The 15,921-nt window shown below is 37.3% G+C and overlaps 1 protein-coding gene across 1 annotated transcript in view; it reads right to left on the reverse strand.

Annotated features, from left to right (window-relative positions):
* ZDHHC15 (zinc finger DHHC-type palmitoyltransferase 15) overlaps nucleotides 1-15,921 on the reverse strand; it is a 133,022-nt gene that overhangs the window by 59,933 nt on the left and 57,168 nt on the right. The window contains exon 4 of the mRNA XM_028482934.1: nucleotides 4,074-4,194. Coding sequence (XP_028338735.1) covers nucleotides 4,074-4,194 — 121 coding nt within the window. The remainder of the gene's footprint in view (nucleotides 1-4,073; nucleotides 4,195-15,921) is intronic.

Here is a 15,921-nt window from a genome sequence, read left to right on the forward strand (position 1 = left end):
AAAAAAAAAAAAAAAAGCCCACGAGCCACAACTACTGAACCCTCCACACCTAGAGCCCGTGTTCTGCAACAAGAGAAGCCACCGCAATGAGAAGCCCATGCATTGCAATGAAGAGTAGCCCCCACTCGCCGCAACTAGAGAAAGCCCACACACAGCAACAAAGACCCAACTCAGCCAAAAATAAATAAATAAATAAATAAATTTATTTAAATAAATAAATAAAAGGAGAACTGCTCAGCCAGTACTGTTCTACTCATGCAGATGAAAACTAACAATAAAACCCCATAGTGAGTATTACTGAAGAAAAATGAAGACATATCTGCACAAACACTTGTACAAGAATTTCATAGCAGATTTACTCATAATAGCTGAGCACTGGAAACAACCCACTTGAGCATCAACTGGTGAACTGATAAAGAAAATATGATATTCATACAATGAAATACTACTCAGAAATGACAATGAAAACACTAGGACCCAAAACCTATGGGGTGCAGCAAAAGCAGTTCTAAGATGGAAGTTTATAGAAATACAATGCTACCTCAAGAAACAAGAAAAATCTCAAAGAAACAACCTAACCTTACACCTAAAGCAATTAGCAAAAGAAGAACAATAAAATCCCAAACTTAGCAGAAGGAAAGAAATCATAAAGATCAGATCAGAAATAAATGAAAAAGAAATGAAGGAAACAATAGCAAAGATCAATCAAACTAAAAGATGGTTCCTTGAAAAGATAAACAAAACTGATAAACCTTTAGCCAGACTCATAAAGAAAAAAAAGGAAGAGGGCTCAAATCAATAAAATTAGAAATGAAAAAGGAGAAGTTACTCACTGACACTGCAGAAATACAAAGGTTCATGAGAGACTACCACAAGCAAATATATGCCAATAAAATGGACAACCTAGAAGAAATGGACAAATTCTTAGAAAAGTATAAGTTTCCAAGACCGAACCAGGAATAAATAGAAAATATAAACAGACTAATCACAAGCACTGAAATTGAAACTGTGATTAAAAATATTCCAACAAACAAGAGACCAGAGCCAGTTGGCTTCACAGGAGAATTCTATCAAACACTTAGAGAAGAGCTAACATCTATCCTTCTCAAACTCTTCCAAAATATATCAGAGGGAGGAACACTCCCAAACTCATTTTATGAGGCCCCCATCACACTGATAGGAAAACCAGATGAAGATGTGACAAAAAAAGAAAACTGCAGGCCCATATCATTGACAAAGATAGATGCAAAAATCCTCAACAAAATTCTAGCAAACAGAATCCAACAGCACATTAAAAGGATCATACATCATGATCAAGCAGGGTTTATCCCATGAATGCAAGGATTCTTCAATATACACAAATCAATCAATGTGATACACCATATTAACAAACTGAAGGATAAAAACCATATGATCATCTCAATAGATGCAGAAAAGCTTTTGACAAAACTCAACACCCATTTAAGATAAAAACTCTCCAGAAAGTGGGCAGAGAGGGAGCCTACCTCAACATATTAAAAACAATATATGACAAACCCACAGCCAACATAATTCACAATGGTGAAAAACTGAAAGCATTTCCTCTAAGATCAGGAACAAGACAAGGGTGCCCACTCTCACCACTATTATTCAACATAGTTTTGGAAGTTTTGGCCATAGCAATCAGAGAAGAAAAAGAAATAAAAGGAATACAAATTGGAAAAGAAAAAGTAAAATTGTCACTGTCTGTGGATGACCTGATACTATACATAGAGAATTCTAAAGATGCCACCAGAAAAATAATAGAGTAAATCAAATTTGGTAAAGCTGCAGGATACAAAATTAATGCACAGAAATCTCTTGCATTCCTACACAATAACCACGAAAAATCAGAAAGAGAAATTAAGGAAACACTCCCATTTACCACTGCAAAAAAAAGAACAAAATACCTAGGAATAAACCTACCTAAGGAGGCAAAAGACCGGCATGCAGAAAACTATAAGACACTGATGAAAGAAATCAAAGACGATACAAACAGATGGAGAGATACACCATGTTCTTGGATTGGAAGAATCAGTAATGTGGAAATGACTATACTATCCAAAGCAACCTACAGATTCAATGCCATCCCTATCACATTACCAATGGCATTTTTCACAGAACTAGAACAAAAAATTTTACAATTTGTATGGAAACACAAAAGACCCCAAACAGACAAAGCAATCTTGAGAGAGAAAAACGAAGCTGGAAGAGTCAGGCTCCCTGACTTCAGACTATACTACAAAGCTACAGTAATCAAGACAGAATGATACTGGCAAACAAACAGAAATATAGATCAATGACGAAAAGACAACCCTCAGAATGGGAGAAAATATTTACAAACAAAGCAACTGACAAAGGATTAATCTCCAAAATATACAAGCAGCTCATGCAGCTCAATATCAAAAAAACAAACAACCCAATCCAAAAATGGGAAGAAGACCTAAACAGACATTTCTCCAAAGAAGACACACTTGCCAACAAACACATGAAAAGATGCTCAGTATCACTAATCATTAGAGAAATGCAAATCAAAACTGCAGTGAGGTATCACCTCACACCGGTCAGAATGAGTCTCAAAAACATTATGCTGAATAAAAGAAGCCAGATACAACAGTACATACTGTATGATTCCATTTATACAAAATTCTAGAGCAGGTAGAAGTACTCTATGGTGGAAAACTATCAGAATAGTGGTTGTCTTTGGTTGTGGTGGTGGGATTGACTGGGAAGGAGCATGAGAGAACTTTGTGGGGTGTGGTAATGTTTTCAGAGGTTTTAGTTACACAGGTGTGTACATTTGTCAAAATACTGAATGGTACACTTAAGATTTGTGCATGTTTTGTATGTAAATTTCACCCAAAAAAGAATAATAAAATATTTATGTGGATGTGTATTGATATTGGCTACTTACTTTGAACTGAATCAAAAAATAAAATGACTTACCATCATTAAAAATCTACAAATAACAAATGCTGGAGAGGATGTGGATAAAAGGGAACCCTCCTACACTGTTGGTGGGAATATAAATTGGTACAATCACTATAATGAACAGTATGGAGGTTCCTTAAAAAACTAAAAATAGAACTACCATATGATCCAGCAATCCCACTCCTGGGCGTATATCCAGAGAAAAGCATACTTCGAAAAGATACATGCACCCTAATGTTCATTGCAGCACTATTTACAATAGCCAGGACATGGAAGCAACCTAAATGTCGATCAACAGATGAATAGATAAAGAATATGTGGTATATATATATACGATGGAATACTACTCAGCAATAAAAAAGAATGAAATAATGCCATTTGCAGCAACATGGATGGACCTAGAGATGATCATACTAAATGAAATAAGACAGACAGAGAAAGACAAATACCATATGATATCACTTATATGTGGAATCTAAAAAAATGATAGAAATTAACTTATTTGCAAAACAGAAACAGACTCACTGTCATAGAAAACAAATTTATCATTACTGAAGGGGAAAGGAGGTGGGGAGGGATAAATTAGGAGTTTTGGATTAGCAAACTAGTATATATGAAATAAACAGCAAGGACCTACTGCATACCACAGAGAACTATATTCAATATCCTGTAATAAACCATAATGAAAAGAATATGAAAAAGTATATATATATATATATATATACACACACACACACATTTATGTATGTTTAATGGAATCACTTTATTGTACACCAGAAACTAACACTACATTGTACTCAACTATATTTCATTAAAAAAGTTTTTTAAAATAAGATATCTTGACAGATGATGGATAGAGGGATGGATTTGTGGACAGATATGTGATAAAGCAATATAGTAAAATGTTAGTGGTGACTCCAGTGGTGGGTATACAGATGTTTATAATATAATTATTCCATCTTGGGTAAATGTTTGACATTTTTTATAATAAAATGTTGAGAAAAACTACACAGTGTTCTTCAGAAGAAAGGAGGAAAAAGTGGGCTAGATTGAGGATATTTATGACTCAGTCTTTCTGAGATCCTTGTTGATCTGTCTCCCTAAGCGACTTTGGATGAACTGACCTCCACTCCCGGTTCTTGTGTAAACTGGTAGCTTCTTGGCCATATCAAAAAGCATCTGCTTCTGGACCTCAGGTCTCTCTTCATTTTCATAGCGCTCCTTGTCGGTATACGACAGGTGGAACTGGAAGGAGAAGTGAGAGGCAAGACTTTACTTTCCAAAATTCACAGAAAAGATTAAAAACAACAATAACTATTTGGATGAAAATATTTGTTACCTATCCTTGAAGCTCAGGTACCAATTTGGCTTATAACTTTCTTTGGATAATTATCTCATTTATCTTATTTGGCTTTTATCTAAATATTCATAACTATGTGATAGGTAATATTGTTTTATAACTAAAGAAAATAAAACTTAGATTAAGTACCTTGTCTATGGTTACACTCACTCAACTAATAAAAGCAGCAAAACTAAGCCTCAAACCCAGTTCACTTGACCTCAAGACTTATGCCATTTCCACTCCATTATACCAAAATATGATATTGCATGTTGATATGTGATACCTTGCTGCCAGGACCCTGTTGATGATAAACTATGCTTGCTATTAAGTTGTGAGTATTTTTCATAGGTGACACTCTTGGAGAAGCTGGATGAGACTACTTGCAACATTGTCTTCACATTCTATAATTTTTCAAATGAATAGAATTTTGGATATTCTCACTATTTCAGAAATTTTTAGTCTGGTATGGAGCTTGTTGCCATGTTTGTGCTACACTTTGCTAATCTGGCAAAAAAAATGCCAACGATTTTCCAAAGTAATACAAACCTGTAAGTTTTCTTCTGTTTGGGCCAAAGGGTAGGCAGAGGTGAAAAAGAGAAAGATCTGTGATCATATTCTCTGGATTTAAACAATCTCTGTCATTTAACAGTTCAAAAATCACTTTGGAAAATCAGATACTCTCAACCTAAGTTTCTTTGTCTGTAAAATTGAGGAAATAATAACTTCACAAGACTGGTGTAACAGTGCTGGATAATAACAAGTAATTAAAGTCTCTTTTACAAGTCCAATTTCTTAAATCATTTAGAAATATTTGATATAGCCAATCTTTAAAATTTTAACTATTCTAGATAGCGTGTAGCAGTATGTTATTGTGATTTTAATTTGCACTCCTTTGATTACTAATGACATTCAGCACCTTTTTATGAGTTTACTGGCCATTTGGGTATCTTCCTGTGAAATGCCTATTCAAGCCTTTTTTTTAACAACTTTATTGGAGTATAATTGCTTTACAATGGTGTGTTAGTTTCTGCTTTACAACAAAGTGAATCAGTTATACATATACATATGTTCCCATATCTCTTCCCTCTTGCGTCTCCCTCCCTCCCACCCTCCCTATCCCACCCCTCTAGGTGGTCACAAAGCACCAAGCTGATCTCCCTGTGCTATGCGGCCGCTTCCCACGAGGTATCTAATTTACATTCGGTAGTGCATATATGTCCTTGCCACTCTCTCACTTCGTCACAGCTTACCCTTCCCCCTCCCCATATCCTCAAGTCCATGCTCTAGTAGGTCTGTGTTTTATTCCTGTCCTACCCCTAGTCTCTTCATGACATTTTTTTTTCTTAGATTCCATATATATGTGTTAGCATACGGTATTTGTTTTTCTCCTTCTGACTTACTTCACTCTGTATGACAGACTCCAGGTCCATCCACCTCACTACAAATAACTCAGTTTCATTTCTTTTTATGGCTGAGTAATATTCCATTGTATATATGTGCCACATCTTCTTTATCCATTCATCTGTTGATGGACACTTAGATTGCTTCCATGTCCTGGCTATTGTAAATAGAGCTGCAATGAACATTTTGGTACATGACTCTTTGAATTATGGTTTTCTCAGGGTATATGCCCAGTAGTGAGATTGCTGGGTCATATGGTAGTTCTATTTGTAGTTTTTTAAGGAACCTCCATACTGTTCTCCATAGTGGCTGTATCAATTTACATTCATGCCTTTTGTCCATTAAAAAATAATTGGGTTATGTGTCTTTTTATTATTGATTTGTATTGTAATGATTTGAGGATTAATTTATATATTTTGTATACTAGTCCTTTGTTGAATATTTTCTACCAGCCTGTGGCTTTCCTCTTTTCTTCCTTTATGGTGCATTTTGAGGATCTGAAGATCTTGGTGGGAGTGTAGATTTATGCAACCACTTTGGAAAACTGTTTGGCATTATCTACATAAGCTAAATATGTGCCGCCCTATGACTCAGCAATCCCATTCCCAGTTATATACCTAAGAGAACAATGAGTGTGTGTGTGTGTGTATATATGTATGTGTGTTTGTGTGTATGCCAAAAGACAGGTACAAGATTGTTCATAGCAGCTTTATTCATAATAGAGAAAAATGGTAACAACACAAGTGTCCTTTAATTGGTGAATGGATAAATCAACTGTGATAAAAGAATAACTAACAGCAGTAAAAGGGAATGAATAACTGAAACACGCATCAAAATGAATGAATCTGGAAAACATTACACTGAGTGAAAGCCTTACACAAAACAGTGCATACTATGATTCCTTTTTTGTGTGAGGCTCAAAAATAGGCAAAATTATTCTATGGTGATAGAAAGACTAGTGGTTACGTCTGATAGGAAGCTGATTGGGAAAGGGTTTGAAGGAGATTCCTGAGGTGTTGGAAATGTTCAAAATCTTAACCTGGATGGTGATTATATGGGTGTAAATATAGGTAAAAAATCATGAAATCATACTCTTTACAGCTTAGTTCTTGGAATAGAGTATGTATTTATACCTCAGTAAAACAGTAAAACAAATAAATTAATAAAATATTTAAGATAATTTAAATATACCTGACTTTTAAAATTGGAAATGTATAAAATCACTCTATTTTAAGAACCATACCTGTGGTGCATTTTTATGGTACCATGTCATTCTAAAGTAGAGTGACTGCCTGCGGGTATGTGGAAATGTGTAGGGGAATTTTTGGCTATTACAATAAATATGGTGCACTATAGGCATTTAATGGGTGGAGGCCCAGGGAGCCAAGGATTCTGCGCTGAACTGTATAGGCACACACAACTAAGAATTTTCAGAACCAAAAGTCTATAGGTCAATATTATAAAATGGTAACTAAATAATATAAATTTAATATAAAAACAACTGGGTTATTTTTGTTTTCTTAGAAGAATAATTATACTAACTGGAAAGTATAAAGTTTTATTTTTTAACTTATTTTTAACCTTCTTATTGAAGTATAGTTGATTTAAAAGTATAAAGTTTTAAACAATTCTTTTTTAATTTTGATAATTAAAAGTAGCACCTTGGGGCAGCCCTTTAAGTTCGGGTATGGTCTTGGGAATATAACTTTCTTGTGGTATACTGCCCCAGCTTGAAAGGCAGAGGCAGTGTTGTTACTGCTTGTATGTGATGAAACCTTGTGGTTATATAGCCAGTAGGCTTTGGTTTGGAATAGGATGTCATGACTGGATGCCCTATTTCTGGCACTAACGAAGCATTTTTGAGGATTAGGATGCAATGAGCCAGTAAATGCACTTTGGGTGGGACAACTGGTGATAGACTGGGATGTATTTGGTATTAGATAAATTAATATCATGGCTATCAAATAGGCCCAAAGATTCACCTTTTCTTTTTACCCATTAAAATGATTAACATGTGGTCTTAAATGTTAGACATTTGCAGTGATTATTTAAATCCTGTCATCATGTCACCCAGTTTAGGCCAACAAAATTCCTAACCACTCAGCTTTTTTACTGGTCTACAAGCTTTATAAATAGTGTGACAAGGACAATTATTTTATTGAGCTAAAATTCACATAACATAAAATTTCATTTAAAAATGTACATTTTATAGTGTACGAGCCAGTGGCATTTAGTACATTCACAGTGTTTTGCAACCATCACCACTATCTAGTTCCAGAATATTTTTATCACTGCAAAAGGAAACCCTCTATATATTAAGTGGTGATTCCCTATTCCCTCCATTCCCATTCCCTGGCAACCACTAATCTACCTTCTGCCTCACTGGATTTTTCTTTCTGGATATTTCATATGAATGGAATCAAACAATATGTGGCCTTTGGTGTCTGCTGTATTTCAATTAGCATAATGTTTTCAAGGTTCATCCATGTTGTATCATGAATCAGTAATGTTTTCCTTTTTAATGGCTGAATAATATTCCATTGTATGGACATACCACACTTGGTTTATGCATTCACCTGTTGATGGACATTTGGCTCCTTCCCACCTTTTGGTTACAGTGAATAGTGATCTGTGAACAACTGTGTATAACTATTTGTTTGAACAACTGTTTTCAATTCTCGTGAGTATATACTTAGGAGTAGAATTGCTGGGTCACGTGGTAATTCTATGTTTAACCTTATGAGGAAATGCAAAACTGTTTTCCACACCAGCCACAACATTTAAATTCCCAGTAGCAATGTATGAAGATTCAGAATTCTCCATATTTACATTAACACTTGTTATTTTACATTTTTCTTTTCTTTTCTTTCTTTTTCTTTCTTTCTTTCTTTCTTTCTTTCTTTCTTTCTTTCTTTCTTTCTTTCTTTCTTTCAGTCTTTCCTCCTTCCTTCCTTCTTTCTTTCTTTTTGTCTTTGTTTTGTTTTTATTACAATTATTTTATTACATTCATCTGAGGCTGTACATTTTTTTTTAACTGTTGGGGGTAGGAGTTTATTAATTAATTATTATTATTATTATTATTATTTGCTCTGTTGGGTCTTCGTTTCGGTGCGAGGGCTTTCTCTAGTTGTGGCAAGTGGGGGCCACCCTTCATCGCGGTGCAGAGGCCTCTCACTATCGCATCCTCTCTTGTTGCGGAGCACAGGCTCCAGACGCGCAGGCTCAGTAGTTGTGGCTCACGGGCCTAATTGCTCCGCGGCATGTGGGATCCTCCCAGACCAGGGCTCGAACCTGTGTCCCCTGCATTAGCAGGCAGATTCTCAACCACTGCACCACCATGGAAGCCCTGGCTGTACATATTTGATTTCATGGAATAAAATTCAAAGATGTGAAGAGCCCCTCATTATTAGGGAAAGTCATGAACTGATCACAAGATGATATACCTCTAGATTGGTTCTACTCCAGTCTTGTTTTCATATTCCTGCATAGCATTATTCAGATAGCCTTCCTTATTTAAAAAAAATTAAGACACTAGCACTTCAAGAAAGTGTGCCCAACTCCCAGTTTCCCACCTCCCCAAAGTTAACATTTTCCTTGGTTTTTGCCTTTTTCTTATGGTTCATAATTCCTTACGTTTTGTATCAGTTATCTATGGTCACAATAATGTTTCATAACATACAACTTTGAAATCTAGAATAATAAGCATCAAGGTTCAAGGGTCTGTGTGCTGGCAATTTTGGCTGAATTGACTAAGCAGTTCTGGTCCCCAAACTCACTCACGTATCTGGTAATTGTCTGACTATTGGCCCATCTTGGTTGGGATGACCCTGATGACTCAATTCTGCTCCCATGTTTGTGTCCCATCAGGCTAGACTGGCATGTTGTCAAGGTGGTGATAGAAGGCAAGAGCAGAAATCCAAATGGAAACATGTAAGTGCTCTTTCAAGCATCTACTTATCTCACATCTACTAACATCCCATTGGATAAAGCAAGTTACATGGCTAGATGCAGAGAGAGTGGGAGGACATCAGAGGTTATGGCAAAGTTCATGACTACAAGAAGGCATGAGAAATTGGAAAAATTGATTTGATCACTCTATCACACCTACAATCTTCTTTTTTGCTTCTTGGGCAAAGGAAGAGAGCTCACCTGATTAGGAATTTGGCTTGATTTAATATTGGAGGATCACTGACAATTTTTTCCTTTATGTTTAAGAAATTTCCATTCAGTAAAATTTACCTTTTTATGGTATATGATTCCATGATTTCTTTTATTGAAATGTATCTGGCATACAATATTATATTAGTTTCATGTGTACAACATAATGATTTGACATCTCTATGCATTTCAAAATGATCAGTACAATGTCCAGTTACCATCTGTCACCATACAAAGTTAACACAATATTGACTGTATTCCATATACTATACATTATATCCCCGTGACTTATTCATTTTATAACTGGAAGTTTATGCCTCTTGATCCCCGTCACCCATTTCCCACCCCCCCTCCTACCCCTCTTCCTCTGGCAACCTCCTTTGGGAATCTGTTCTCTATCTATGAGTCTGAGTTCAGTTTTGTTTTGTTTGTTTGTTTTGTATTTTAAATTCCACATATAAGTGAAATCATGTGGTATTTGTCTTTCTCTGACTTAGTTTACTTAGCATAATACTCTCAAGGTCCAATCATGTTGTTGCAAATGACAATATTTCTTTCTTTTTAATGACTGAGTAGTATTCCATTGTATATATACCATATCTTCTTTATCCATTCATCCACTGATGGACACTTAAGTTGCTTCCATATCTTGGCTATTATAAATAATGCTGCAATGAACATAGGGGTGCATATATCTTTTCTAATTAACGTTTTTGTTTTCTTTGGATAGATATTGAAAAATGGAATTCCTGGATCATATGGTAGTTCTATTTTTAATTTTTTGAGGAACCTCTATACTGTTTTCCATACTGGTTGCACAAATTTACATTCCCACCAACAGTGAATAAGGGTACCCCTTCCTCCACATCTTCATCAACTCTTGTTATTTCTTGTCTTTTTTATAATAGTCATTCTAACTGGCATGAGGTGATATCACACTGTGGTTTTGATTTGCATTTCCCTGATGATGATCCCCGTCACCCATTTCCCACCCCCCCTCCTACCCCTCTTCCTCTGGCAACCTCCTTTGGGAATCTGTTCTCTATCTATGAGTCTGAGTTCAGTTTTGTTTTGTTTGTTTGTTTTGTATTTTAAATTCCACATATAAGTGAAATCATGTGGTATTTGTCTTTCTCTGACTTAGTTTACTTAGCATAATACTCTCAAGGTCCAATCATGTTGTTGCAAATGACAATATTTCTTTCTTTTTAATGACTGAGTAGTATTCCATTGTATATATACCATATCTTCTTTATCCATTCATCCACTGATGGACACTTAAGTTGCTTCCATATCTTGGCTATTATAAATAATGCTGCAATGAACATAGGGGTGCATATATCTTTTCTAATTAACGTTTTTGTTTTCTTTGGATAGATATTGAAAAATGGAATTCCTGGATCATATGGTAGTTCTATTTTTAATTTTTTGAGGAACCTCTATACTGTTTTCCATACTGGTTGCACAAATTTACATTCCCACCAACAGTGAATAAGGGTACCCCTTCCTCCACATCTTCATCAACTCTTGTTATTTCTTGTCTTTTTTATAATAGTCATTCTAACTGGCATGAGGTGATATCACACTGTGGTTTTGATTTGCATTTCCCTGATGATTAGTGATGTTGAGCATCTTTTCATGTGCCTGTTGGCCATCTGTACATCTTTGGAAAAATGTCTATTCAGATACTCGGCCCATTTTTAATCAGATTTGTTTTTGTTATTGAATTGTATGAGTTCTTGATATATTTTGGATATCAACCCCTTATTGGGTATATGACTTGAACATATCTTCTTCCATTCAGTAGGTTGCCTTTTCGTTTTGTTCATAATTTCCTTTGCTGTGCAGAAGATTTCTAGTTTGATGTAGTCCCATTTGTTTATTTTTCCTCTTGTTGCCCTTGCCATTGGAGTCAGATCCCTAAAAGCACTGCTAAGACCAATATCAAGGAGCTTACCAGCTATGTTTTCATCTCACAGTTTTATGGTTTTAGGTCTAACATTCAAGTCTTTAATACATTTTGAGTTAATTTTAGTATTTAGTATAAGATGTGGTTCAATTTCATTCTTTTGCATGTATCTGTTCAGTTAGCCATCCGGTGTGAAATGTTATCTCATTGTGGTCTTAATTTGCATTTCTCTACTATATATACATATACATATATATACATATATACACACACATATGTATTGTTTAGTGAACTATCTATTCAAGTCATTTGCCCATTTTTTAAAGGATAGTCCCTATTGAAAACATTAAGGATCATCTTTTCAGCAAACTGTACTATAACAATTGGACATAATATTAGAAAAACAAACCCTCAATATATACCTCACATCTTCCACAAACAAATTACCTCAAAATGGAGGAACTTCAAGATGGAGGAGTAAGACGTGGAGACCACCTTCATCCCCACAAATTCATCAAAAATACATCTATATGTGGAACAACTCCTACAGAACACCTACTGAACACTGGTAGAAGACCTCAGACTACCCAAAAGGCAAGAAAATCCCCATGTACCTAGGTAGGGCAAAAGAAAAAAGAAAAAACAGAGACAAAAGAATAGGGACGGGACCTGCACCATTGGGAGGGAGCTGTGAAGGAGGAAAAGTTTCCACACACTAGGAAGCCCCCTCACTGGCGGGAATTGGGGGAGCTTCAGAGCCTCAGAGGAGAGGGGAGAAACAGGGGTGCTGAGGGAAAGCAGAAAGAATCCTGCACAGAGGATCAATGCCAACCAGCACTCACCAGCCTGATACACTGTCTGCTCACCTGTTGGGCCAGGTGGGGACTGGATGCTGAGGCATGGGCTTTGGAGGTGAGACACCAGGGAGAAGACTGGGGCTGGCTGTGTGAAGACAGCCTGAGGGGGCTAGTATACCACAACTAGCTGGGAGGGAGTCCAGGAAAAAGTCTGGACCTGCCAGAGAGGCAAGAGACCATTGTCATGGGGTCCACGAGGAGAGGGGCAGGCTCATCATATGAGCTTCTTGCTCCGTGTGCTCACAGATGGCAGGGCACCACCTATGCGAGCTCCAGAGGTGGGCGTGAGCCTGAGAGGTGGGTGCAACGGCTGCTGCCGCTGCCACCAAGGGTCCTGTGACCAAACCCAGGTCAATGCCCACACCTTCCTGGGAGCCTGTGCAGCCCACCACTGCTGAGGGTCCTGCGATCCAGGGCCAACATCCCCAGGAGAATGCATGGTGCACCTAGGCTGTTGCAAATTCATGCCTGCCTCTGCTGCTGCAAGCCAGTCCCAGCACATATCAATTGTGACTGCCGTATCGGTCCCCCTCGCTGAACTGAGAGAGCAAGTGAGCCCTAATTAGTCGTTGCTTTTGCCCTCTCTTGCCTGGGCAGGGAACAGACGCCTGAGGGTAGCCCACATGCAGAGGCAGGGCCAAAGCCAAAGCTGAACCCCAGGCGCCATGCGACCAAAGAAGAGAAAGGGAAATCTCTCCAAGCAGCCACAGGAGTAGCAGATTAAACACCCACAATCAGCTTGGTAAACACTGCATCTGGGAATATCTGAATAGACGGGTGTTCCCACAATTGAGCATGTGGACCTTGGGGGCAACTGTGGATTTTGGAGGCAAGTACACACGGGAGTAAGGCCAGATCAGAGTCTGAGCTGGTGCCACAGTGCCCACAGCAGGTCCAGACACCTACCTAGAAGTATTGGAGGACTTCCCGGGTAGGCAGGGACTGGCTATGGTTCACTGTGGGGGCAAGGACACAGAAAGCTGAGGCCACAGAAAAATATTATTATTATTACTACTACTTTTCAAAATTTTGTTGATTTTTATTATTTTAATTTTATTTACTTTTTATTTTCTCTTTTATGCTTTTATTTTTAATTTTATTTTTTCCTATTTCTACTGTATTTTTTTGTTATATTATAGTTTTTACTTGTTTTGGTTTTCCTTTGTTTTGCATTGTTTTTCTCTTACTTTAAACTATATTTTATATTTTTCTATGTTTACTTCTTTGTTGTTTCGCACATTTTTCCTTTTGTTTTCATCTTTCTTTTGTTTTTAGTTTTCTTTTGATCATTTTTGTGTGTTTTATGTCTTCATTGCCTTTTTTAGTTTGCTTCTGTGTTTGATTTGATTTTGGTTTTTTGTTTTTGTTAGTTTAGTTCTTAGTGTTTGTTTTCAGTTTTGGGTTTGTTTATTGGTTTGGTTGCTCTCTCCCTTTTTGTTTTCTCTTTATTATTTTTCTTTTTGTGAGTGTATGTGTGTGTGTGTTTCTTTGTGTGATTTTGTCTGTTTAATTTTGCTTTTACCATTTGTCTTGGGGTTTTGTCTGTTCATTTTCTTTTTTTCCATGCTGTGTGCCTGGCAGGGTCTTAGTGCTCTGGCCAGGGTTTGGGCCTGAGCCTCCGAGGTGGGAGAGCTGAGTCCAGGAGTTTGGACCACCAGAGAACACCCGGCCCCATGGAATATTAATTGGTGAGGGCTCTCCCAGAGGTCTCCATCTCAACACTAAGACATGGCTCCACACAATGGCCAGCAAGCTCCAATGCTGGACGCCTCATGCCAAACAACTAGCTAGACAGGAAAACAAGCCCACCCATTAGCAGACAGGATGCCTAAAGTGATATGAAGCTCACAGCCACCCCAAACACACCAACGGATGTGGCCTGGCCCACCAGAGGGACAAGATCCAGCCACACCCACCAGAACACAGGCACCAGTCCCCCACACCAGGAAGCCTACACAAGCCACTGGACCAAACTCACCCACTGGGACAGACACCAGAAGTAAGAGGAACTACGACCCTGCAGCCTGTGGCAAGGAGACCCCAAACACACTAATTTAAACAAAATGAGAAGACAGAGAAATATGCAGCAGATGAAGGACCAAGGTAAAAACCCACAAGACCAAACAAATGAAGAGGAAATAGGCAGTCAACCTGAAAAAGAATTCAGAGTAATCACAGTAAAGATGATCCAAAATCGTGGAAATAGAATACAAGAAACGTTTAACAAGGACCTAGAAGAACTAAAGAGCAAACAAACAGTAATAAACAACAAAATAACTGAAATTTAAAATACTCTATGAGGAATCAATAGCAGAATAACTGAGGTAGAAGAATGGATAAGTGAGCTTGAACATAGAATAGTGGAAATAACTGCTGTGGAGCAGAATAAAGGAAAAAGAAGGAAAAGAATTGAGGACAGTCTCAGAGACCTCTGGGACAACATTAAACACACCAACATTCAAATTATAGGAGTCCCAGAAGAAGAAGAGAAAAAGAAAGGGTCTGAGAAAATATTTGAAGAGATTATAGTTGAAAACTTCCCCAACATGGGAAAGGAAATAGCCACCCAAGTCCAGAAGTGCAGAGAGTCCCAAACAGGATAAACCCTAGGAGAAACAAACCAAGACACATATTAATCAAAAAACAAAAATTAAATTCAAAGAAAAAATATTAAAAGCACCAAGAGAAAAGCAACAAATAACATACAAGGGCATCCCCATAAGGTTCTCAGTTGAGTTCTCAGCAGAAACTCTACAGGCCAGAAGGGAGGGGCATGATAAATTTAAAGTGATGAAAGGGTAAAACCTACAACCAAGATTAGTCTACCTAGCAAAGATTTCATTCAGATTGACAGAGAAATCAAAGGCTTTGCAGACAAGCAAAAGCTAACAGAATTCAGCACCACCAAACCAGCTTTACAACAAATGCTAAATGAACTTCTCTGAGTGGGAAACACAAGAGAAGAAAAGGACCTACAAAAACAAACACAAAACTATTAAGAAAATGGTAATAGGAACACACATATGTGAATGGATTAAATGCTCCAACCAAAAGACACAGACTGGCTGAATGGATACAAAAACAAGACCCATATATATGCTGTCTACAAAAGACCCACTTCAGACCTAGGGACACATACAGACTGAAAGTGAGGGGATGGAAAAAGATATTCCATGCAAATGGAAATCAAAAGAAAGCTGGAATAGCAATTCTCATATCAGGCAAAATAGACTTTAAAATAAAGACTGTTACAAGAGACAAAGAAGGACACTACATAATGATCAAGGGATCAATCCAAGAAGAAG

The sequence above is a fragment of the Physeter macrocephalus genome, chromosome 21, assembly GCF_002837175.3.
Source record: "Physeter macrocephalus isolate SW-GA chromosome 21, ASM283717v5, whole genome shotgun sequence".
In the NCBI taxonomy this organism is placed as follows: Eukaryota; Metazoa; Chordata; class Mammalia; order Artiodactyla; family Physeteridae; genus Physeter; species Physeter macrocephalus.